We start from the raw sequence: 26,373 nt of genomic DNA, 5'->3' as shown, positions 1-26,373 counted from the left end.
CACATTAATGGTGAATTACCGTAATTAATTGTTTGACTAAAAATACCAGGGTAATTTTTCAAGGTGATCATTTTTGTGTGGCCCATGAATGATGGCAGATATTTCCAATTGGCAACCGGCTGGAAAAAAGGTTCCCCGCCCTTGGCTTAATGAGTTCGGCACTTCTCGCCCACCACGCTCCTTCATTAAGACTGATGTGTACAAAGCCAGCAGAATTACTCAGTCCCGACTTGCTCAGTTTTAAACCAGTTACATTACTATAACTAAATGTATGGTTGTCCACCGTGTAATGTACCAAATAAGTGGAGTACATGATTTTGTAGGAAATATATTACAGGTTCTCCTCCTGCACTTGTTAGACTGGTCTTCCTCACAGACTACACAAGGCTCATGTCCACAATGTGGCTGCTAGTGGAAGAGCAGTGACCAGATCTGTCCATCAGTCTCTCTTACATGAGAAAGCTGCTTTTCTATTGGAGGACAATGATGGAAAGGCCTGGTCACTTCACCATCAGCAGCCACATAGTGGACAGAAGCTCTGTGTAGTCTGAGGAAGAATTGTCTAACAAGTACAGGAGGAGATACTTCCATATTAAAGAGCAAACAGTCATGTTCCCTGACATTTATTTTTTTTTTTATAATAAGAGTGGTGGCTAACTTAAAGGGGTATTCTTATCTGCAAGATCATATCCCAACAGGGAGTAGATGTAATAATGTTAGCAAAAACCTCTAAATAGAAATGTAGTATTGTTCTTCTGATTTGCAATTCCTTTCCTCATGTGCAGGGACTTCAGTATCCATGGTTACATCCACTGATAAAGTAAAGTAGCTAGTGGTGGTAACCATGGATACCTAAGGTCCTGCAATGCACTGCACATAAGGAAAGACATAGCGAATCAAAAAAACAAAAAAAACACTACATTTCTAGGTGGAATATTATTACACCTACTACATATTGGATAGGATCTTGGAATACGCCTATGCAAGAAGAAAAATGCCCTTCCCGCTGCCAAAAATTCTTTACCAACTATACATCACCTATACCAGAAGGATAACAGTTGTGATTAGTAGTAAAACAAATTTCAATTTACTTTATTTATTTTTTCTAACAAAATATTTGACCTAGAGACAGAACAGAAATTCAAGGTGTCAAATACAATCCAACATTTACCAAGTGGATACTTCTGGAGCAGGTCACATTTGGTGTATAATACAGCCCAATCACAAACCATAGCCCTTTGTGAAGGCAGATTTGGAAGAATACAATACAATCCCGGCTTCATGGAGTGGAGACGAACAAAGCAGAATAATTCCCGCTCACACAGTAACAGCGCGCAGCTCAACAAGTCCTAATTCTGACCAGTGGATCCAAAGCCACCAGCACCTCGCTCTGTATCATCTAGGACCTGCGGAGGAAGACACAGAAGGGTAGAGGATGTAACAGCCATCAGCTCTGCGGCACTAGCACAGCTGGGTCATGTGGAGAAGCCATTTATAACAAACAGTTATAAAATACAAATACTCACTTTAAGTTCCTCAAGATCAGGGTAGACTATCCGCTCACATATCAACTGAGCCACTCGGTCGCCTTTCTTAACTGAAGTATAAAGTTATACAATTATGAACACTTGGCATTATGGTGGTTACACAGGCATGTGTTTCTGCACTAATTAAAAATCGAAGATGAGCTAAGCTCACCAGCATCAGGGGCTTATCTACAGCATTCTGTAATGCTGTAGATAAGCCCCGATGTATCCTGAAAGATGAGAAAAAGAGGTTAGATTATACTCACCCAGGGACGGTCCCGGTCTGATGGGCGTTGCGGTCCGGGGCCTTCCATCTTCTTACGATGACGTCCTCTTCTTGTCTTCACACTGCGGCTCCGGCGTACATTGTCTGCCCTGTTGAGGGCAGCATAAAGTACTGCAGTGCGCAGGCGGCGGGAAAGGTCAGAGGGGTCCGGCGCCTGCACACTGCAGTACTTTACGCTGCCCTCAACAGGGCAGACAATGTACGCCTGCGCCGGAGCCGCAGTGTGAAGACAAGAAGAGGACGTGATCGTAAGAAGATGGGAGGCCCCGGATCTGACCGCTATACCATCGGACCGGACCGACCCTGGGTGAGTATAATCTAACCTCTTTTTCTCATCTTTCAGGATGCATTGGGGGCTTATCTACAGTATTACAGAATGCTGTAAATAAGGCCCTGATGCTGGTGGGCTTAGCTCACCTTTGATTTTGGGGGTGACAGGTTCCCTTTAAAAATGCTGTGGCAAATGACTAGTTTAAAGCCATGATGAGCATTTGCTGTATTTTGTGCTGTGCAAAACACAGTATATTACAGTCGTAGCGAATTGTGGGATTTAGAGACCTCCCATGCACACTGTACTTCCCCCGCCCCGCCCCCCCCATCTCATTATTTTAAAGGCTCGGAAACTGACCTGTGGTGCGTTTTTTGAAATCCGCAAGATATAAATTACTATTGTAGCAAATCTGCCTTTGATTTGCGGATTTCACCCATACACAAATGAAAATGGCATTAAAAACATGATATTCCAAAAAGAGAAAAAAATGCAGCTTGTAGAACCCCTGCCCCATAAAAAAAATTGGGAGTAACTTAATTGGTGAAGAAAGTCTGCACCTCCAAATCACTTATCATTGGATCTTAGACTAAAAGTTAGAATATTTTCAAAGTGCAGCTTTTTGGTGTCATGTGCTCTAGCTGAACTTTCCTTTAGCACTAGAGAAACACAAACACACACACGTCAATTAGTATCATGAGGTACATGGAACTTTGGGGTTAGGGTTATAGGGAACCCAGTGAAAATCCTCATGACAATTTGCTGATCGGGTCACCGCTCAGATGCGATTGCTTTAAGTTCTTATTTGTGTATTTTATTGAAGACGTAGTCCTTTTACATTTTTGAAAAATAAATCCCTTCTACGACTCCATGTTAGATCACACTAATGGTAGCCTACATGAGCTTTTACCCTTTGTGCAGCAATAGCTCTTTACAACACATATGAACCTCCATCTCAACACAATGGCACATACCAGCAAAGGGCTCTTTTCCAAAGTTGAATAATACAACACCAACGTTTCCCCTGTAGTCTTCATCAATTACACCAGCTAAATTGAAAAAAAAAAAAAGATACATGAAGACCAACATATGTATAATATTTACATCCACATTTCAGGTGCAACGTCAAAAAAGGAGGAAATAAACAAAAACACTTTGAAAAATGACAGGCGAAGCAATGTGGAAATTCCTTCACAATACAGAAAGATATTCTGCATTGTGTAATGATGGAAAATACACTGCAGTCATCAGTGGAAAAACGCACATTGGTGCTGGCAGGTTAATGTGATGGCCCCGAGATGCAAGTGCTAACTGTGTCAGGGCCTTGGCGCTAGAGGCTGCCTACGCCTTCCAGCTGTGGACTGACTACAATGTGACATTGTGCTTGTATTTCTATAGAGGATTCAAAATGTTGGGAAATTAGGAGAAAATATTTCAAGAAAAGAATTGCAAAAAGAGGGAAAAAAAAAAAAAAAAAAATTTACACTAACCGGTAAACTGATTTTCCGGAGCACAACAGCATGCCTCCCTTTCTGTCTATGTTGAAGGAAGGGGGGTCATCACTTGGGTGTTGCATATTTGTAAAAAGATAGGTGTCATATTAAAAACTAAGTAGTGTATGACCCCTCCAATGTAAAGACAAAAGAAAAGAATGAATTAAAAGGATGTGGTCATGTGTACTGGAAAATGAAATTACTGGTTAGTGTAGTTCTCATATTCCCCCACACCCATGACAACATCATGAGAGAACACAGAGGGATCATCCCTTAGGGTGACACCACCACTTGCAGAACTTCACCTCAAAAAGAAGGGCAAAGACAAAAAGTTCTGTAAGTGGCTGATTAACATACAGATTCTATAGAAGCCCATGACTTTTCGTCCCAAGATGTGGACAAGGCTCTAGTAAACGAAATAGAAAACAACTCGTATGGACCACCGTCTGTTTACTCCATCTAGCAACGGTCCTTTTAATAGCCACTTTCCCCTTATTTGGCTCCCCAAACCAAATGAAAGATTTAGTCGAAAAGATGTAGCTTTTAAATATGTCGAAGTAGTTAAAAATCTTTCTCCAATTTAGGATAAGGGACTTCTGGAACTTGGACATTACCTTCAGAAGGAAGGCTGGATAGTTTTATGATAACTCAGATGTCTAGAAACGTAGTGTATAGAACAGCAACGGTCATTGCTAGGAGTTCCCCAATGCGCCTAACCAAAGTAACTGCATTGAAGAAACAGCATTTCAGTGTAAAGGGTTTAATAGGAATGACCTGGATTATATTATAAGGGGCATTAGTGAGCCTTCAAGACTAGGGGTATAGCACCCCCCCAGCATCGGAAAATCTCCAGGGTCTCGGCTACCCGGGGTAGAACATGATTCGGTCGGTTATCACACACACACAAAAAAAATACCGTATATACTCGAGTATAAGCCGAGAATTTCATCCCATTTTTTTATTCTGAAATTGCCCCTCTCGGCTTATACTCGAGTCATTCCCAGGGGTCGGCAAGGGAGGGGGAGCGGCAGATGTCTAATACTCACCTGCTCCCGGCACGGTCCCTGGTTCTCCGGGCACGGACAGCTTCTTCCTGTATTGAGCAGTCACATGGTACCGCTCATTACAGTAATGAATATGGACCTCACTCCCATATGGGTGGAGCTGCATATTCATTACTGTAATGAGCGTTACCATGTGACCACTCAATACAGGAAGAAGCTGCCGGCGCCCGGAGAACCAGGGACATCCAGGGACCGCGCCAGGAGCAGGCAAGTATGGCGGGGGCAGTGTGCTATATTCACATGTTCCTCCGTCGGTGCCGCTGTGTCTTCTGCATCCTCTGCAGAGACGCTCAGGTCAGAGGGCGTGATGACGCGATTAGTGTGCTTGCCACCCTCTGCCTGAGTGTCAGTGCAGAGGATGGGGAAGACACAGCGGCGGAACGGAAGATAGGTGAATATAGCAAGTGCTTGGGGCCTGAGCGACGAGAGGCGAGTATGTCTTTTTTTTTTTTTAAATCGCAGCAACAGGATATGGGGCAAATATCTGTATGGAGCATCTTATGGGGCCATGTGCAGCATTATATGGGGCAAATATCTGTATGGAGCATCTTATGGGGCCATGTGCAGCATTATATGGGGCAAATATCTCTATGGAGCATCTTATGGGGCCATGTGCATTATATGGGGCAAATATCTCTATGGAGCATCTTATGGGGCCATGTGCAGCATTATATGGGGCAAATAAATCTATGGAGCGGGCGGCACGGTGGCGCAGTGGTTAGCACAGCAGCCTTGCAGCGCTGGAGTCCTGGGTTCGAACTCCACCAAGGACAACATCTGCAAAGAGTTTGTATGTTCTCTCCGTGTTTGCATGGGTTTCCTCCGGGCACTCTGGTTTCCTCCCACATTCCAAAGACATACTGATAGGGAATTTAGATTGTGAGCCCCAACGGGGACAGTAATGATAATGTGTGCAAAAAATGTAAAGCGCTGCGGAATATGTTAGCGCTATATAAAAATAAAGATTATTATTATTATTATGGAGCATCTTATGGGGCCATGTGCAGCATTATATGGGGCAAATATCTCTATGGAGCATCTTATGGGGCCATGTGCAGCATTATATGGGGCAAATATCTCTATGGAGCATCTTATGGGGCCGTAATCAGCATTTGTGCAGCATTGTATGGGGCATATTTTAATATAGAGCATCTTATGGGGCCCATCAAACTGTATGGAGCATTATTTGGAGCTCCTGATTCGATATGGATATTCAAAAAACACTTAAACTACTGATGTCTCAATTAATTTTACTTCTATTGGTGTCCATTTTTATTTTTGACATTTACCGGTAGCTGCTGCATTTTCCACCCTAGGCTTATACTCAAGTCATTACGTTTTCCCAGTTTTTTGTGGCAAAATTAGGGGTCTCGGCTTATACTCGAGTTTATACGGTAAATAAAAAGTCAGATTTAGCATTCATTTCTCACTCCTCTGAAACAATCTAGCATACCAGATAGAGAAATGGGGGGCACCTCCACCAGACCTACACCATTCCCAGTCCTTCCTGCTGTGTCCCATGACCTTCTGCATCTTCTTCCTGGAAGAAAATGGTGGGCACATGCGCAGTGCGCCCGCCAGTTCCCGGCAACAATAGGAGATTTTTCCTATTGGTTCATTGTGATCACTGTGATAGACCCCATCAGTGATCAAAATAAAACATTAATAGTAAGTCACCCCCTTAGTTCGGGAAAAAAAAAAAAAAAAAAAAAAAAAAAAATTTAAAATGTATTTTTTTCCCATCCTTTGGGGTTAGGGTTAGAGTTGGAGTTAGAATTGGGGGGATTCCACTGTTTAGAAACATCGGGGGCTCTCCAAACAACTTGGTGCCCACCATTGATTCCAGCCAATTTTGCATTCAGAAAGTCAAATGGCGCTCCCTCCCTTCTGAGCCCTGCCATGCACCCAGTGGCTTTACCTCACATATGGGGTATCGGCGTACTCAAGAGAAATTGCACAACAAATTTGGTGGTACAATTTCTCCTCATACCCTTGTGAAAAAATAAAAAATTGGGTCTAAAGTACATTTTTTGTGAAAAGTTAAATGTCAATTTTTTTTCCTTCCATATTTCTTTAGTTCTCTTGAAGCACCTGCAGGGTTAATAAACTTCTTGAATGTGGTTTGGAGCACCTTGAAGGGATCAGTTCTTAGGCCTCTTTCACACTACCGTCTTTGTAGTCCCGTCAAGAATACGGTACATCGTTTATTGAGAAAACAGGATACAATATTTTCTAACATCCGTCGGTACGTCTCGCCGACGCATTTGGACGTGACACTCCCGACGGAAGCGTGAAAGAGGCCTTAGCATGGTGTCACTTTGGGTATTTTCCGTCATCTTGACCCTGCAAACTAACTTCAAATGTGAGGTGGTCCCTAAAAAAAAAAAAAAAATGTAAACGTAAATTTTGTTGTAAAAATGAGAAATCACTGGCCAACTTTTAACCCTTATAACGTCCTAACAAAAAATAAAAAAAATAATTATATGTTTTCAAAATTGTGCTGATGTAAAGTAGACATGTGGGAAATGTTATTTATGAACTTATGTGACATAACTGATTTAAGGACACAAAAGTTAAGTTTGAAAATTGCTAAATTTTTGTTATAAACAAACAAGTCATATCAAAGAAATTTCACTACTGTCATGGAGTACAATATGTCACGAGAAAACAGACTCAGAATCAGCGGGATCCGTTGAAGCATTCCAGGGTTATAACTAGTGATGAGCGAATATACTCGTTACTCGAGATTTCCCGAGCACGCTTGGGGGTCCTCCGAGTATTTTTTAGTGCTCGGAGATTTAAATTTTCTTCACCTCAGCTGAATGATTTACATCTCTTAGCCAGCTTGATAACATGTGGTGATTCCCTAGCAACCAGGCAACCCCCACATGTACTTATGCTGGCTAATAGCTGTAAATCATTCAGCTGCGGCAAAAAAACTAAATCTCCGAGCACTAAAAAAAATACTCAGGACACCCGAGCATGCTCGGGAAATCTCGAGTAACGAGTATATTCGCTCATCACTAGTTATAACCTCATAAAGTGAGTTTGTACAGCTGTGTGCCCACGTTGCATTTTTTAAAAAAAAAATTTTATGCGTTTCTGCCGAGTTTTTTGCCGCAGTGGAAATGCTTAAAAACGCATTCCATGCAATCCTATGGGATTCCACAGTTGCTGTGCACATGCTGCAGATTTTCCCAGTGCAGAATCGCATAGCGGTAAAATCCGCAGCATGTTCATTATTTCTGCGGAATCGCGGCGGTTCCGCAGCCATAGGATTGCAGTGAAACGCTCACTTTACGCATGTGGCTATGTCCACCATGCGCAACGTGAGCGGATCATGTGCAGTTGGTACCCGGGTGTGGAGGAGAGGAGACGCTCCTCCAGGCACTGGGAACCATATACCGGTAAAATAAAAAAAATAAAAATATATGAATGAAAAAAAAAAAAAAAAAGGGATATATTTACCTTCTGATGGCCCCCAGAGCCCTCCCGCCTCTCAGTGTTGCACGCGGCAGCTTCCGTTCCCAGGGATGCTTTGCGTGAATCACCTGGGATGACGTCGCGGTCACGCCACCATGACGTCACAAAGGTCCTTCACGCAAAGCATCCCTGGGAGCGGAACGTACCGGGAGCGCCGCCGAGAAGATTGGGGGCCGTTGAAGGTGAGAACAATTTTTATTATTATTTTTAACATTCTTTTACAATTGATGCTGCATAGGCGACATCAATAGTAAAAAGTTGGTCACACTTGTCAAACACTATGCTTGACAAGTGTGACCAACCCGTCAACCACTTTTCCAAGCGATGCTTCAAGTCGCTTGGAAAAGCAAGCATTCTGCAAGCTAAAAACGCTTGTGTTTTGCGGGAAAATGCATGCGAATTCTGCATGCGTTTTACCTGCGGCAGGGAGCTGCGGAAATGCTGCAGACATTTCCTCAGCATTTCTGCAACGTGGGCACATAGCCTAAAAATTGGCTTGGCCACTAAGGGGTTAACCGTAATTCCCCTGCCCTTTCATTTTTCGGCACTGCTCTGGTGCCACTGAGCCATCCTGTGATCATAGCTTCTGACTGGCCAGAAGAAGCTACATCACAAGTAGTGATGAGCGAACGTGCTCAGATAAGGTGTTCGCTCATCACTAGTCACAAGCGCTCAATGACGGTCTATGAGAGTAAGAACGAGGCTCTCAGACGTACAGTGATTAGTGACCTCCAACTCGCTCCATCAAAAACTGGAGCAGCCAGAAGGCCAAACTAAGGAAACGGACCAGAGCAGTGGCGAAAACAGATTAAAATGCCGGAAGGAGAGAGTATATGACCAGGGACAGGGAACTTGGATTTTAAAGAGAACCTGTGTCACGCACGCGCCCAGACTGGTTGGCGCGGGCATTTGGGGGTGTGGCCCCACTGGACCACAGACCAAACTTCCCTGGAAGGGGCGAAACTAAGTAGCTTCCTAGGTGTTCGCTGGAGCCTCTGATGGTGAGGACAGACTTGTGCAATAGGAAGCTACCAGGTGCCACTCCAGGGTGATGTCTGGCTGTGGCTGCTGATCCCACTAAGGAACGGAGCGGGCACGGCTGGCACTCTGGCTGACAGGCGGGCACGGCTGGGACACAGGCAGGCAGACGGGTACAACAGAGACCCTGTCGAGCAGGCGGACACGCCTGGCTCTCTGGTAGGCAGGCGGGTAAGGCTGGAACATAGGAAGAACCGGTAGGGACCGATCTGCAGGCAGGTATGTGAAACAGGTTGGAACCTGTTCAGACAGGAGGACTAAGTAACAAGTAGAAGGTGGAACTAAGAGAAGGAGAAGGCAGAGCCAAGAGCGGAGACGCTGGAGGCGGAGCCAAGAGCGGAGACGCTGGAGGCGGAGCCAAGAGCGGAGACGCTGGAGGCGGAGCCAAGAGCGGAGACGCTGGAGGCGGAGCCAAGAGCGGAGACGCTGGAGGCGGAGCCAAGAGCGGAGACGCTGGAGGCGGAGCCAAGAGCGGAGACGCTGGAGGCGGAGCCAAGAGCGGAGACGCTGGAGGCGGAGCCAAGAGCGGAGACGCTGGAGGCGGAGCCAAGAGCGGAGACGCTGGAGGCGGAGCCAAGAGCGGAGACGCTGGAGGCGGAGCCAAGAGCGGAGACGCTGGAGGCGGAGCCAAGAGCGGAGACGCTGGAGGCGGAGCCAAGAGCGGAGACGCTGGAGGCGGAGCCAAGTGCAGAAACAGGAGGCGGAGCCAGATAGAACCGCAAAGAGTGGAGCCACAGAGCAAAGCCAGAGAGTGCGAAGCAAGGTCTGAGTGCAGAGCCGCAAGAGTGCGGAGTGTAAGCAGACTGAGAACACAAGGAAAGACAAAGCAGGGAAGGAAGCCACAGACAAGGAGACCGAGAAAAGACAAAGTACAGACAAGGCAATGGAACAAGACACAGGGACAAAGACACAGGGACCAGGATATTCTGCCTCCTGGAGGGCGGACTACAAGATCAAGGCAATAGCACAGAGAAAAGCCTCCAGAGAGGGAGTAACTCAGAGCAAGGCCAGGCAAACTCAGCAGCTAAACACTAACTGAGCTAACACATTGCACAGGCCCAGACCACAGGGTGGAGCTGCACTATATACAGGAGGCCTCTTGATAATTGGTCAGGAACTGATTGGACAGGTGCACCTGATTCCTATAAGAACCAGAGAATTCAGGCGCCGGCCTCCTATACACATAGCCATGAGGCATGCAGAGAGACAGAACATGGAGCTGGCATGAAACAGAAACCACATCATGACCTGGAGCAGTGGGTAAGATAGTGTGAGAGATGTGAGGCCATGCCGTGATGCCAGCAGAGTTGTTACAACCTGTCAGCAGCATTTTACTAAGTGAAGTGCAGACGGGGCCATATTGGCACTGCCATAGTGATTAAAAGGATGCCTCAGGTGAAGAAATCAGTTTTGTAGATTTTCTTTAATCTGTGGAGTTTCCTTGTATTCTTAGGCTAGGTTCCCATTGCGTTAATGGGAAAGCGCTAACGGACAGCGTTGCACAGCGAAATTAACGCCGTGCAACGCGTCCGTTAGCGCGCCCATTCACGGCAATGGGAACGCGCAGCACTAGCGCGTGCCATGTTCGGCACGCGCTAGCGACGCGCCGGTGTTTTGTGGCGCGCCGCGGACGCTGCTTGCAGCGTCCGAGGCGCGCCCGCGGTCCGTTCCCGCAGATCGGGGACGTTACCGCGACCCCAGTAAAAACATTGCGTTAGCGCAATCTGTTAGCGCTAGCACTAAACGGATTGCACTAACGCAATGTGACCCTAGCCTTATCTTCAATGTTCGGTGCCGGATTGTCGGCAGGGTCTTCAGCTTCATTCCCTCTGCCGTGTCGGATTGAATGTCTTATTTAAAAATTTAGGTAAGCGCAGTCTTAGCACTTGAGAAGTTTGATCTAATGGTGGGCTTTAAAATGGTGCAGGTGGCACTGAGTATTCTACGCAAGCGCAGCTGCCGGCACCATTTTCCTGAAGACTTTCAAGAGCTCAGAGATCGTGATTTTAGCTACATATAGCAGTGCTGTTGCAAGTTTGGGATCTGCTTAATTGTACTGACCTGTAGAATCATATTGCCAGGTTAGTTTTACCATATAATGAACATGATAATTCCAATGCACATTATTTTTTTCCCGCTCATAACATCACTGGTTCCGTGAAAAACTAGGGCAGCACAGTGGCTCAGTGGTTAGCACTGGGTTCAAATCCCACCAAGGACAACATCTGCAAGGAGTTTGAATATTCTCCCCATGTTTGCGTGGGTTTCCTCCGGGTTCCTCCCACACTCCAAAAACATACTGATAGGGATTCTAGATTGTGGTCCCGATACGTGCACATTTTTCTTTATAGTACCATTTTTTTTGCCATTTTATTGAATAAAGATATATCCTTTTATCATATATTCCTTGTCTGTAGTTTCTTGGCTTTCCATTGTTCTGGGGTATTTAGTTGATTCCAATGTCACTTCAACATATCCCATTGATTGAGATTTTTTTTGTGACACATACTTTATGATAATGAGCATTTAAATTGATATGTTTTGCTTTAATTTACACAAATATCAGAAATTTGACACATTTTTTAAAATGATTACGCATTTAATCCAGATTGTCATACCACACAAAACATTAATAAATAGCATTTCCCACATGTCTGCTTTACATCAGCACCATTTGTAAAATGTGGTTTTATTGTGTTAGCATTTTAGATTTAAAAATGGAGCAGTCAAAACTCCGCCCCCTGAGCTCAGAGCATGAGGCTGTAGAGTGAGAGGCTCCAGGGGAAAGCATCACAATCCGGCAAAAAACCGACTAAATCCCAGCCATCCAGTCCCAAAAACACACAGGATTGGTCCGGGATACAACCTAGTCCCTTCCCAGACCTACATTTCCCACTTTGGAGGACTTTTGTAATTGAGGCCTACTCACACCTCTGAGGCCTGGGCCTAAATTTCTACAGCCAGCCGGCTGCAACGCTTCTACAGCGTCACCGCACATCCCCGGACACAGCGAGGTTCCTCCAGGGCCCAGAAAAGACCGAAAAGGGGCTGAATATCAGGGCCCCCCACGGGCACCGGGACCGCTGTGACAAGGTGAGGCTGCCGCGGCTGAGCCGCCATTGAAGTGCCTCCCTCCCTCTCCCTCAGCGCCCGACAGCGGTGAGCGGGTGCCCAAGAGCCTGCATCATCCACCGCCAGGAGCGCCAGGAACAGAGAAGCGGCACAGAAGACCCGGTCACCGGAACTACAACGGAGGTGACCGGCGAGGCGGTGAGTGTCACCGCTGCAGAGCCGCCACAGAGAAATCTCTTCCCCCACCTCCACGGCACCCTGCAACGGAGCGGGTGCACAAAACCTGCGGCCCACACCGAGACCGGGCGCAGAGAAGCGACCGTCGCGGCAGCGGCCGGCAGCCCTACAACCTCACTGCCGACGGATTAGCAGCAGAAGCGGTCCGGGACTCGGCGCGGGGCGGGAGATACATCCGGTCTCCGGCCGCGCCGGAGTCCTCTGCCTGTGAGCCCGCAGCAGCGGCGGGAAAGCAACCGCTCCCCTCCTCTCCCCACACTGAGTGAGCGATACAACAAGCGGGGGAGAGACCAGACCCTGCTTTACCCACCTGGACACAGCAGCAGCACAGCTCCAGAGGCAGCACAGATCCAGATCCAGTGCCTGGGTCACCCTGAATCAACAGGACAGCAGACACAAGCAAAATCACTACCAAGGCACAGCAGGTAGGAGGTAAGAGCCCCTCCTCCCCCTGCCCCAAGCACCCGGCCAGTCTGCCCACATAATATAATACAATAGCTGCAGCACAGCAGCAGCAGCTCACAGGTCTCACTGCCCCTGCCAGCTAAATCATTACAGTAACTGTTACCCTTCTGCGCTCCAAAGCTCCACTCAAGAAGCTCCAGCGCCATTTTCTCACAGCTACCAGCGCTCCATAATAAGTGCCCAGAGACGTATTCACAAAGCTGCTGCGCAACTTCCGTAGCATCACAGCGCTACACAGCCCTATCTAAAACGCTCCAGCGACATACCCTTACTGTCACATACGCTTTAATCACAGTTCTCTGAAACCAGTTCACATCTTGAATTAATCCCACAGATCATCTAGTGGCCTTACTCTGTCCCGCACAGACCCAAAAAAAGACCACTGAGCCACATAATTCCCGCTAAAAATCACTCAAAAGCGGCGGCTCCCACACCGGATCCCCCCGGTACTATCCTACCATTACCCAGCTAACTCAATCCAACCATCATGAGCTTCTCTAGACCTAAGGGGCTCTCACAGTCCCAACAATCTCCTAAATCACAAAATGCTGCAAAACAAAACATATAGCAGCCACAAACCTCACAAGGACCAAGTAAACCTCATTAGTCACATTAGAGCCAGATCCAGATCACCTCAGAGAGACGCTAACCAACAACCATTAGTTAGAAGAAAAACAAAAATGGATGAAAATCCCCACCAGTTGGAAAAAATGGACTCCTCCCTTTCCTCAAAAAGAAGTATGCCAGGGGCAATGGGCGAAAAATACGTAAACCTCAGAAACATTAGCGACTGATGAATCATACAATGACTGCAGCCCCAACCAAAGTCCTGAAAAACAAAGACTCAGAAGGGAGAGCCCACCCCGTGCCCAACCAGGATTAAACCACCATAACCAAGAACTACAACCAAACATGATTGAGGAAATCAGATCCATGATCAGAGATGAATTCAAAATTCAAAAACAAGAATGGAGAGTAGAGTTCGACACGATGTGCGACAAAATCAATAAACAAGTTGAGAACCACGAAAAAAGAATCCAAAAAAATAGAAAAGAGCACTGCAGAATCAACCGTTGACCTAGAGTACCTTTCAGCAGAGATCCACAAACTAAAAATTAAAATGGCAGACATCGAGGACAGGGGACGCCGAAATAACTTAAAAATCAGAGGGATTTCGGAATCAGTTAAACAGGAAGATCTCACACAACACATCCAGGACATATTCAAAACAGCAATCCCGGAATTGTCCCCCTCCGATCTTATAATCGGCAGAGCCCACAGACTCCCCCGTCCTCCCAAAATAGCCTCAGATGTCCCAAGGGACACCATCCTAAGGATTCACTTCTTCCAAACCAAGGAGAAAATTACCAACTACCTTAGAGCGAACAAGTTTTTCCCCGAACCCTACAAGGACCTGAAGGTCTTCCCAGACCTATCTAGAGAAACTCTAGAAGGCCGCAAGGATTTCAGCAAGGTCACTTCTTTCCTTAGGGAAAAAGACATTCCCTACAAATGGGGCTTTCCGCTAAAATTACTGGTGAGCTTCAGAGGACGGACCATTCCGATCTTCTCACCTAGAGATGGAATGGACTTCATTGACTCAATCAAAGACTCCCCCACCTCCACCAGAACCAAAAATTGAAGAATGTCACTTATATTCCTGTTGGGAGACTGCAAGTTGTAAATTGCTGATTAGATTTCTCTGCTACCAGGATGCTTTCCCTGTTTGCTTCCCTTTTTTCACAGGAGTTTTCCCGTCGAGAGGAGGTAGCATCCCTTCGGGTCTACCTGTCCATATATTCTACATTAATAAACAGGTCTAACCATTTTTTCTCTTTCAGGAACTGATACCAAAATCTGAAAATTGTTGTATAGTTAATTCAAGTTATAGCCGTTTCCAATAATTGTAATTTTTCTGGTTACTTCCTAAACTTATCCCTATTTTCCAGTCACTCAGCAAAAACGCATAATGGAGCTGAACTTGACCTCATACAACGTGAGAGGGCTCAACAACCCTAGAAAAAGACACGCACTGTGGAGAGAGCTGACCGAGTCCAGGGCCAACATTATCTGCTTACAGGAAACCAAATTCCTGGAAGGTAACCACCCTTATTTTAAACACCACAAATACCCACACATGTTCGAATCTTGTAACACAAAGAAAAGAGCAGGAGTCCTAACATTGATTGAGAGCTCAATCCCGTTTGAGACCCTAGGTGAATTTAAAGATAAAAATGGCCGCTTCCACATACTCATTTGTAAAATAAACGATCAGGAGTGTACGATAGCAAACATTTACGCCCCAAATGTTGGCCAGGTCCCATTCCTGAACAAAATCGTGAAAAAAAAAAAAATCGAAGAGGTCAGGAGAGGCAATCTGTTTCTGCTGGGGGACTTCAATGTCACCCCGGACAACAGGTTGGACTCCTCCTCCAAAAACAGACCCGCTAATGACTGCCTCAATAACTGGCTAGATAACAATGATTTGACGGCTTCAGGTGCCTTAACGCCAATTCTAAAGAATATACACACTTCTCGGACATCCATCAATCAGCCGCGAGAATAGACTTAATTGTCACAGACATCCACTCCCTGACAAAATTCAAGGAAATATCAATTGGAGTTAGGTCAATTTCGGACCATGCTCCTGTCTACAGGAAACTCACAATAGGTCCCCCTCTCCTAAATGCCAGATTATGGAGATGTAGCGCCAAAATCCTACACAATCCAACTAATAAAAACACTATACAAAGCGCAATAAATAACTACTTTGAGGTCAACAAATCAGAGTCAACCAATCCTTGCATCAATTGTTGCGCACAGAAGGCGGTTATCAGAGGACTGTTGCTGGGAATGGCATCCAGGGAAAAAAAGGAGTCTAGGAGAATAATTAAAGACCTATCTAATAAAATTCGGACACTAGAAAACAATATACTAAACAATAACACAGCCCCCCAGAACACCCAAAAGGAGCTTTCCAAACTAAGATCAGAATTAAGAGAGACCCTATTTTCGCCATATGACAACATAGTTAAAATGTCAAACTACAAATTTTATACATCACACAACAAACCTACTAAATACATGGCCAATAAAATAAGAACGAACAGAATCAAAAGTAGAATCAACAGAATTAAGCTAGATGGGTCAGGTAAAATCTCCCACCCTAACGAGATAGCAGATGAATTTGCAACATTCTACACCAAGCTTTATAACATAAACCCCCAAAATAACGACTCCACAGACAATTTGGTCAAAATAGACAAAATCAAAGACTTTCTAAAACAAATAAACCTCCCCACCCTAACCCTAGAAGAACTTACCGCCCTCAAAGCCCCTATAACACCCGACAAAATAGAAAACACTATCAAAGGGTTTGGCCTTCACAAGTCCCCAGGCTCCGATGGATTCTCAAATGCATACTATAAAACTTTCTCAAAAAAATCTTTCCCCACACCTAGCAGAGGTTTTCAACTTTATCTTCCATGGCGGCTCCTTCCCCTCAGAAATGTTAGCGGCCACAATTTCGGTTATCCCCAAATTAAAAGGAGATCCTGAGGCCATGGAAAATTTTAGACCTATCTCCCTAATAAACGTTGATGTCAAGATTTATTCAAAAATCCTTGCAGATAGGATCGGCCTGGTGATTCCAAGGTTGATTCAAAACGACCAAATGGGATTCGTGAGAGGTAGGCAACCAGCGGATTCTACTAGAAGAATCATTAATATCTTAAGCTGGGCTAGGAAACAGGGAATCCCCATGACTCTACTGTTGCTTGATGCTGAAAAGGCCTTTGACAGAGTGGATTGGGATTTCTTGAGAGAATGCCTAAACAAATTTGGCTTCGACAAACCCCTGACATCACACATAATGGCCCTATACTCAGATCCCAAGGCCAGCGTCTACTGCAACTGTCAAATTTCGGACCCCTTTAGTATCAGGAACGGTACTAGACAAGGTTGCCCACTCTCCCCGATCCTATTTAACCTAGTAATTGAACCACTGGCAGAAATTATAAGATCCAATAACAAAATAACAGGCATTTCCACACCCACCAGACACCACAAAATCTCCCTCTTTGCAGACGACATTCTATCCCTCTCCAACCCAGAAACCTCAATTCCCGAAGCAATCCAAACTATCGAAAGATTCTCCTCATTCTCAAACTTTAAAATTAATAAAGCTAAATCCAATATACTCCCAATAGGTCTTAGTGAAGCCCAAGCCCATACTATAAAAAACCTAACAACCCTAAACTGGTGTGAAAAAGAACTCACTTACCTAGGTATCATAATAAATAAAACAAATATAGGGACAATAAACTCTAACTTCAATCTACTGAAAGAAATACTAAACAAGGAAACCATAACACATAGGCACAACACACTTACATGGTGGGGCAGAGCTCTGACAATGGGTCTATTCATTCTACCTAGACTTTTATACATCCTGAGATGTGTCCCCCTACCATTTTCAGACATCAGCTTCACACACCTACAGGAACAGATAAAAACCTTTATCTGGAACTCAAAAAAGCCACGTACTGCCACCCAAACTCTTTTTAAAAGAAAAATAAACGGAGGGATTAATATCCCAAACATAAAAGCCCACTTCCACACACTGCTTATAAAACAGAGTATCCACTGGATGCAGAACTCCAACCCGCCAGTATGGCTTGATCTCGAGACAGCTCTAAATAACAATAGCCACCCAAAATCGATTATATACAAATCAATATTTGGCAACCTCCCAAATTCAGTCTCCCACCCCATCTTTCAGGCAACAGCCTCAGCCTGGAAAAAATTATCACTCCAAAAGAAAGGCCTTAAACACTCAGCTATATTAAGATACATTCCCATCTCCTTGGCCTATTCCATAATTGGCCAAACTTTCCCAAAAATTTGGTCAGACTCAAAAATTAAGAAGATTGGGGACATACACTCAGGAGAGACCTTTATAAGCTTCCAAAATATGAAACGCCAATATGGCACTCAACCATCCTCTTTCCTAGAGTTTCTTATACTCAAAAAGAACATAGGATCTTTTATGGGGAGGAGACCCAAATTATCAGAATCATCCATTAAACTCCTAAGCAATATTGGACATAGCATATTTTGGAGCCACAAATTCATTTATAGCAATTTCAACTCTGACTTTACTCTCTCTAAAAGTCCCCCAATGTTCAAATGGGAACAAGATTTAAAAAACACTTATAGTCCACTCTTTCAATGGCCCTACAAGAAACACACTTGAAGGTAGTATCAAGATGGTATTACACCCCCAACAGATTGGCGCACATGGACACCATAAATTCTGCCCAATGCTGGAGAGGCTGTGGCCAAAGAGGAGACATTATGCACATTTTCTGGAGCTGTCCCGTGATAAATCCCATATGGAAAAAATTATCTAAAGAAATCATCAACAAACTTACTAGCACACCCTTTGACTTGAAGCCCCAGGGGGCTCTGTTGTCTCTTGGACTCGGTCAGCTCGACCATAACCAAAAACTACTGATAACTCATATCTGCTTAGTCGTAAAAAATCTCATAGCATCAAATTGGAAAACTCAACAAACCCCATCAACAAAAGACATCATCTCAAGGATCTCTCTTCATAGATCCCATGAGTCTCACTTCGCAATTGCCAATAACCAGTACCTAAAGTTTGCAAAAAAGTGGTCCAGATGGGATCAGCAATTTCCCACACCCATCACCTGAACACCAGTCAAGTTCATGCTCCATTTGCCAAGTATAAAATAGTCCTACTGTTTTGGTGCTGTTGTCGACTCATAAAGAGTCAAATATTGTGTTGTTTTGTGTTATTACTGCTTTTTCAAATATCACAAAAAAGCTCTATAGCTTATGATGCTCTCTTCGACTCAAAGAGTCAAATTCCATGTCGTTTGTGATACTACTGCTATTTCAAAAGTTTTGTTTTGTGTTATTACTGCTTCTACACATATCACAAAAAAAAAAAAAAAAAAAGTTCTATTGCTACCGATGCTCTCTTCGACTCATAAAGAGTCAAATTTCACGTCGTTTGTAACACTACTGCTATTTCACAAGTTCATTACTATTATGTTTTTGTATCTGTACATAGTTCCTGCAATTTCTACATTTATGCACTTCAAATGTGAAAATGGTTCTGTTTTCTCCCCCCCCACCCCTACTTTGGCAGGGGGTCTGACCTTTCCCTCCCCCTTTTCCCATCCCTACCCTCCTTTCTTTCCCTCTTCCTACCCCCCTCCCCCCCCCCACCTTTCCCTTCTCAACTCCCCTCCCCCTCTCCTCCTTTTCTTCCTATTAAAGTTGAAAATCCAATAAAAGATTTTGAAAGTAAAAATGGAGCAGTCGTTTTTGATTTTTTTCAAGATTTACAAAACTTACCTTTGTAGGGACCTGTTCAGTTTTGAAGTCACTTTGGGGGTCCTACATATTGGAAACCATCAAATGTATTCAAAATTGCTTTAAGGTACTTGATTAATCCTTCAGGAATGAATGCAGAAGTTTTTTTACTACCTAAATTTTTATAGCTTTTGTACAGGCCACTATAGCAGGCAGATTATAAGGTAGTTATTTGGCCATTAACTGGCATTGCAACCATCAGGACCTTTTAGATGCTGTAGTCACTATTAACCCCTTCATGACCCAGCCTATTTTGACCTTAAAGACCTTGCCGTTTTTTGCAATTCTGACCAGTGTCCCTTTATGAGGTAACTCAGGAACGCTTCAACGGATCCTAGCGGTTCTGAGATTGTTTTTTCGTGACATATTGGGCTTCATGTTAGTGGTAAATTTAGGTCAATAAATTCTGCGCTTATTTGTGATAAAAATGGAAATTTGGCGAAAATTTTCGCAATTTTCATTTTGAATTTTTATTCTGTTAAACCAGAGAGATATGTGACACAAAATAGTTAATAAATAACATTTCCCACATGTTTACTTTACATCAGCACAATTTTGGAAACAAAATTTTTTTTTGTTATGGAGTTATAAGGGTTAAAATATGACCAGCGATTTGTCATTTTTACAACGAAATTTACAAAACCATTTTTTTTAGGGACCACCTCACATTTGAAGTCAGTTTGAGGGGTCTATATGGCTGAAAATACCCAAAAGTGACACCATTCTAAAAAAATGCACCCCTCAAGGTACTCAAAACCACATTCAAGAAGTTTATTAACCCTTCAGGTGCTTCACAGCAGCAGAAGCAACATGGAAGGAAAAAATGAACATTTAACTTTTTAGTCACAAAAATTATCTTTTAGCAACAATTTTTTTATTTTCCCAATGGTAAAAGGAGAAACTGAACCACGAAAGTTGTTGTCCAATTTGTCCTGAGTACGCTGATACCTCATATGTGGGGGTAAACCACTGTTTGGGCGCACAGCAGGGCTTGGAAGGGAAGGAGCGCCATTTGACTTTTTGAATCAAAAATTGGCTCCACTCTTTAGCGGACACCATGTCACGTTTGGAGAGCACCCGTGTGCCTAAAAATTGGAGCTCCCCCACAAGTGACCCCATTTTGGAAACTAGACGCCCCCAGGAACTTGTCTAGATGCATATTGAGCACTTTAATCCCCCAGGGGCTTCACAGAAGTTTATAACGCAGAGCCATGAAAATAAAAAATAATTTTTCTTTCCTCAAAAATGATTTTTTAGCCTGGAATTTCCTATTTTGCCAAGGATAATAGGAGAAATTGGACCCCAAATATTGTTGTCCAGTTTGTCCTGAGTACGCTGATACCCCATATGTGGGGGTAAATCACTGTTTGGGCACATGCCGGGGCTCGGAAGTGAAGTAGTGACGTTTTGAAATGCAGACTTTGATGGAATGCTCTGTGGGCGTCACGTTGCGTTTGCAGAGCCCCTGATGTGGCTTAACAGTAGAAACCCCCCACAAGTGACCCCATTTTGGAAACTAGACCCCCCCTAGGAACTTATCTAGATGTGTGGTGAGCACTTTGAACCCCCAAGTGCTTCATAGAAGATTATAATGCAGAGCCGTGAAAATAATAAATACGTTTTCTTTCCTCAAAAATAATTATTTAGCCCAGAATTTTTTAATTTTCCCAAGGGTAACAGGAGAAATTTGACCCCAATATTTGTTGTCCAGTTTCTCCGGAGTACGGCGATACCCCATATGTGGGGGTAAACCACTGTTTGGGCACACGTTGGGGCTCGGAAGTGAAGTAGTGACGTTTTGAAATGCAGACTTTGATGGAATGGTCTGTGGGCGTCACATTGCGTTTGCAGAGCCCCTGGTGTGCCTAAACAGTAGAAACCCCCCACAAGTGACCCCATTTTAGAAACTAGACCCCCCAAGGAACTTATCTAGATATGTGGTGAGCACTTTGAACCCCCAAGTGCTTCACAGACGTTTACAACGCAGAGCCGTGAAAATAAAAAATCATTTTTCTTTCCTCAAAAATGATGTTTTAGCAAGCATTTTTTTAGATTCACAAGGGTAACAGGAGAAATTGGACCCCAGTAATTGTTGCGCAGTTTATCCTGAGTACACTGATACCCCATATGTGGGGGTAAACCACTGTTTGGGCACACGTCAGGGCTCGGAAGTGATGGAGCACCATTTGACTTTTTGAATACGAGATTGGCTGGAATCAATGGTGGCGCCATGTTGCGTTTGGAGACCCCTGATGTGCATAAACAGTGGTAACCCCTCAATTCTACCTCCAACACTAACCCCAACACACCCCTAACCCTAATCCCAACTGTAGCCATAACCCTAATCACAACCCTAACCCCAACACACCCCTAACCCTAACCACAACCCTAATTCCAACCCTAAGGCTATGTGCCCACGTTGCGGATTCGTGTGAGATATTTCCGCACCATTTTTGAAAAATCCGCGGGTAAAAGGCACTGCGTTTTACCTGCGGATTTTCCGCGGATTTCCAGTGTTTTTTGTGCGGATTTCACCTGCGGATTCCTATTGAGGAACAGGTGTAAAACGCCGCGGAACCCGCACAAAGAATTGACATGCTGCGGAAAATACAACGCAGCGTTTCCGCGCGGTATTTTCTGCAACATGGGCACAGCGGATTTGGTTTTTCATATGTTTACATGGTACTGTAAACCTGATGGAATACTGCTGCGAATCCGCAGCCAAATCCGCACCGTGTGCACATAGCCTAATTCTAAAGGTATGTGCACACTGCGGAAAACGCTGCAGATCCGCAGCAGTTTCCCATGAGTTTACAAGTTCAATGTAGACCTATGGGAAACAAAAATCGCTGTACACATGCTGCGGAAAAACTGCACGGAAACGCAGCGGTTTACATTCTGCAGCATGTCACTTCTTTGTGTGGATTCCACAGCGGTTTTACAACTGCTCAAATAGAAAATCACAATTGTAAAACTGCAGTGAAATGCGCAGAAAAAAACGCGGTAAATCCGCCATAAATCCGCAGCGGTTTAGCACTGCAGATTTATCAAATCCGCAGCGGAAAAATCCGCAGAGGACCAGAATACGTGTGCACATACCGAAACCCTAACCCTAGCCCTAACCCTACCCCTAACCCTACCCCTATTCTAACATTAGTGGGAAAAAAAAAAAAAGCCGGATTACGTACCGGTAATGCTCTTTTAATGAGTCCACGACAGCACCCCACATGAGAGAGAGGGATCCGCCCATAGGAACAGGAAACCTACAGAATAAAAGGAGGCGGTCCCCTCTCCTCCTCAGTTTAGTTACAGAGTATAAAAAGGGGAACCGCAAAAGTGTTAGTATTCATTCTTATTCAGTCACATAAATTTCTTAACTCTATACAACCATTATTTGTGACCTTAAAGGAAAGAGCTGTGCATAATTTAGGGAGGGTAATACATGGGTGCTGTCGTGGACTCATTAAAAGAGCATTACCGGTACGTAATCCGGCTTTTTACCCTTCGCCACGACAGCACCCCACATGAGAGATTTTCAGAGAGTCATTATTTGGGTGGGATTACTGTATTAAGAACAGCTCTACCAAAGGTCAGATCAGAAGACGTGGACAGATCAAGTCTATAATGGTTGTAGAAGGTAGAAGGTGTAGACCAAGTTGCAGCCTTACATATTAAATGGATCGGTACATCTGCTTGTTCCGCCCAGGAGGAAGCCATGGCTCGTGTTGAGTGCGCTTTTATACCCACTGGAGGAATCTCGCCTTTTGACGTATAGGCCAAGCAGATAGCCTCTCTGATCCACCGAGATATGGTAGCTCTCGTGACCCCATGTCCTTTCTTGTGGCCCTGAAAGGAGATAAACAGAGCCCTACTCTCCCTCCATGTCTGACACCTTTCTATATAAGTCAGGATGGCTCTTCTGACATCTAAGGTGTGGAACTTATGATGTTCTGGAGTTACAGGTGAATCAAAAAAGGAAGGGAGAAATATTTCTTGTGACCTGTGGTAGGTGGACGCTACCTTAGGGAGGTATGAGGGGTCTGGTTTCAGGACTATCCGATCATGAAATATCAGTAAGAAAGGTGGGTCTACTGATAGGGCCTGGATGTCACTAACCCGTCTAGCTGAGGTTAGGGCTACTAGTAAGGCTACTTTATATGTTAGGATTTTTAAAGGTATTGAATCTAATGGTTCAAATGGAGAGCTTGTTAAGGCCTCTAATACTAGATTTAAATCCCACGGAGGTAGACGGGGAATATGGACCGGTTTACTACGTTCACAAGATTTTATGAATCTGGAGATCCACCTATTAGCTGCTATATTGCATCCATATAGGGCTCCTAATGCCGAGACCTGAACTCTTAAGGTATTTACAGATAGTCCTAACTCTCGGCCTTTTTGCAAGAACTCTAGGATAGGTGTGAGTGGAACTTGCTTAGTGAACGGTACCGTGTAGAAGTCTAAAAATTTATTCCATACCCTACTATATATTAGGGTGGTAGATCTTTTCCTGCTCAATAAGAGGGTGTTTACTAGTTCTGTTGAGAACCCTCTGGAACTTAATAGTTGCCTCTCAAATTCCACGCCGTCAAGTGAAGACCTTTCACTTGCGGGTGGAAAAAGGGGCCTTGGTACAGCAGCTCCTTGTCTGATGGGAGGATCCAAGGATCGCATAGGCACATGGTCTGGAGACAAGAGAACCATGGTCTTTTCGGCCAGAATGGTGCAATGAGGATTACTCTTGCCTGTTCCCTCCTGATCTTTCTGATCACTAGAGGAATCAGAGACATTGGAGGAAAGGCATATGCCAGTCTGAACCGCCAAGGATGGTGGAGAGAGTCCAACATATCTGGGTGATCCCTGGTGTTCAGGGAAGCGAACCTTTGTACTTGCCGGTTGTCTCTTGTGGCAAATAGGTCGATTTGTGGTATCCCCCATGCTTCTGTTATCCTTCTGAATATGGATTTGTTTAAGGTCCATTCTCCTTGACGCAACTCGTTTCTGCTGAGGTAGTCTGCCCTGATGTTCTCTACACCTTTGATGTGCAGGGCTGTTAAGGATGTTAGATGAGCCTCTGCCAGCTGAAAGATGTTTGCAGCTATGGTCATCAGACTTCCTGACTTTGTACCACCCTGACGGTTCAAGTATGCCACTGCGGTGGAATTGTCTGAGTAAATTCTTACATTTGTTCCATGAATCTGCGGAAGAAAATGATATAAGGCACATTCTATTGCTTTTAACTCCTTCCAGTTGGAGGAACATATTAATTCTGTCTGATCCCAAGTATTTTGGGCCAGATTGTCTTCCATATGTGCTCCCCACCCAATAGGGCTGGCGTCGGTGGTAATTATTTTAGACGGGTCTATTATCCATGGCACACCTCGTGATAGGTGGTCCATGTCTAGCCACCAGGATAGCGATTCTAAGACATTACTGGAAAGAGTTATTCTACTTTCTAGATAACCGTCTTTCCCCTGAGCCGACAATACTTCGTACTGCAATTGACGGGTATGGAATTGTGCCCAAGGTACAGCAGGGATACATGATGATAATGACCCCAGTAAGGACATGGCCTTCCTTAGTGTCATGTAGGGTTTGCGTATTGCGTCTGATACCTTTGATTGTATAGTCAACCTCTTTGACTGAGGAAGAAAGCATTTCTGACTTACGGAGTCTAGCTGGATTCCTAGAAATGTCTGAACGGTTTCTGGATTCAGCCGAGATTTTTCGAAGTTGACGATCCAACCTAACTCCTGTAGGGACGAGATCGTATTAGATAAACGAGTTTTACATTGAAGTGCAGAGCTTCCTACCACTAGAAAGTCATCTAGGTAGGGTATTATCAAGGTATCTCGTTGGCGTAGATGAGCCATCACTTCTAGTATCACCTTAGTGAAGACGCGGGGAGCCATAGAAAGCCCAAATGGCATTGCAACATATTGAAAGTGACGAACCTTTCCCTCCAGGGTGACTGCTACCCTTAGGTACTGCTGATGTTCGGCATGTATGGGAAGATGGTAATAGGCGTCCTTTAAGTCTATTCCGGCCATGACACACCTAGGGAATAAGAGTTTTATGGTAGAACTAATGGATTCCATTTTGAAGGTATGATTACGCAGGAAAGAATTTAATTTTTTAAGATTTATGATGGTTCTAAATGAACCATCTGGTTTATTAATCAGGAATAAAGGGGAGTAGAACCCTTTCCCTTTTTGATCCTGGGGAACTTCAATCAGGACTTTCTTAGATAGAAGAGATAGGATCTCTATTTCTAGAGCCCTCTGTTGGTCCTGACCTTTTGGAGATGTTATTATGAAGGAATCCCAAGGGATTCGATCAAATTCTAATTTAAGGCCGTATTGCACAATGTCCAGAATCCACTGGCTGGATGTTATCTGTTCCCATTGGGGAAGAAAAAATTTTAATCTGCCGCCTACTTCCTGGTTAGCGGTATTTACGTCTCGGATTATGGGACCCGCTAAAAAAGGCACCTTTTTGCTTTGGGTCCTTCGACTCCCATCGCTCTCTTTGTTCAAGCGGCTTGTTCCTAGTAAAGGGGCGTCTCCTGAAGGCTCTCCTGTAGGATGGAAGATACTGGTTAGGGAAGCCTTTCTTCCTTTCACCTGCTTTATTCAGGAGTTCATCCAGCGTCTTCCCAAAAAGGAACTCACCCTGACAGGGAATCGCACAAAGTTTTGCTTTAGCTTGTGCGTCCCCCTTCCAATTCTTTAGCCAGAGTGCACGCCGGGCTGTGTTGACTAGGCCGGCTGACCTGGCTGCAAGACGTAGCGAGTCCACTGAGGCATCAGCTAGGAATGCTACTGCTTCTTTAATTTGAGGCAATTTCAGCAGGATAGATTCCCTCGAAGTTTTGCCTCTAATCTGTTCCTCCAATTGCTCCGTCCATACTAGTAGAGATCTTGCAGTACAGGTACTAGATATGGCGGGCCTGAACGCCCCCGTATTGACTTCCCATGACCTCTTTAGTAAAGCTTCTGCTTTACGGTCCAGCGGGTCTGTCAGGACCCCTGAATCC

At 44.6% G+C, this 26,373-nt stretch overlaps 1 protein-coding gene across 2 annotated transcripts in view; it reads right to left on the bottom strand.

The window, feature by feature from the left end:
* Nucleotides 1-1,064: 1,064 nt before the first annotated feature.
* DUT (deoxyuridine triphosphatase) overlaps nt 1,065-26,373 on the bottom strand; it is a 36,483-nt gene continuing 11,174 nt past the window's right edge. For both annotated transcript variants that reach the window (XM_069766025.1, XM_069766026.1), the window contains 3 exons: nt 3,055-3,129; nt 1,527-1,597; nt 1,065-1,406 (listed from right to left, as the gene is read on the bottom strand). In XM_069766025.1, coding sequence (XP_069622126.1) covers nt 1,350-1,406; nt 1,527-1,597; nt 3,055-3,129 — 203 coding nt within the window. In that variant the 3' untranslated portion in view covers nt 1,065-1,349. The remainder of the gene's footprint in view (nt 1,407-1,526; nt 1,598-3,054; nt 3,130-26,373) is intronic.

The sequence above is a fragment of the Ranitomeya imitator genome, chromosome 4, assembly GCF_032444005.1.
Source record: "Ranitomeya imitator isolate aRanImi1 chromosome 4, aRanImi1.pri, whole genome shotgun sequence".
Taxonomy (NCBI): Eukaryota; Metazoa; Chordata; class Amphibia; order Anura; family Dendrobatidae; genus Ranitomeya; species Ranitomeya imitator.
This window is presented reverse-complemented; position numbering and strand designations above follow the sequence as displayed.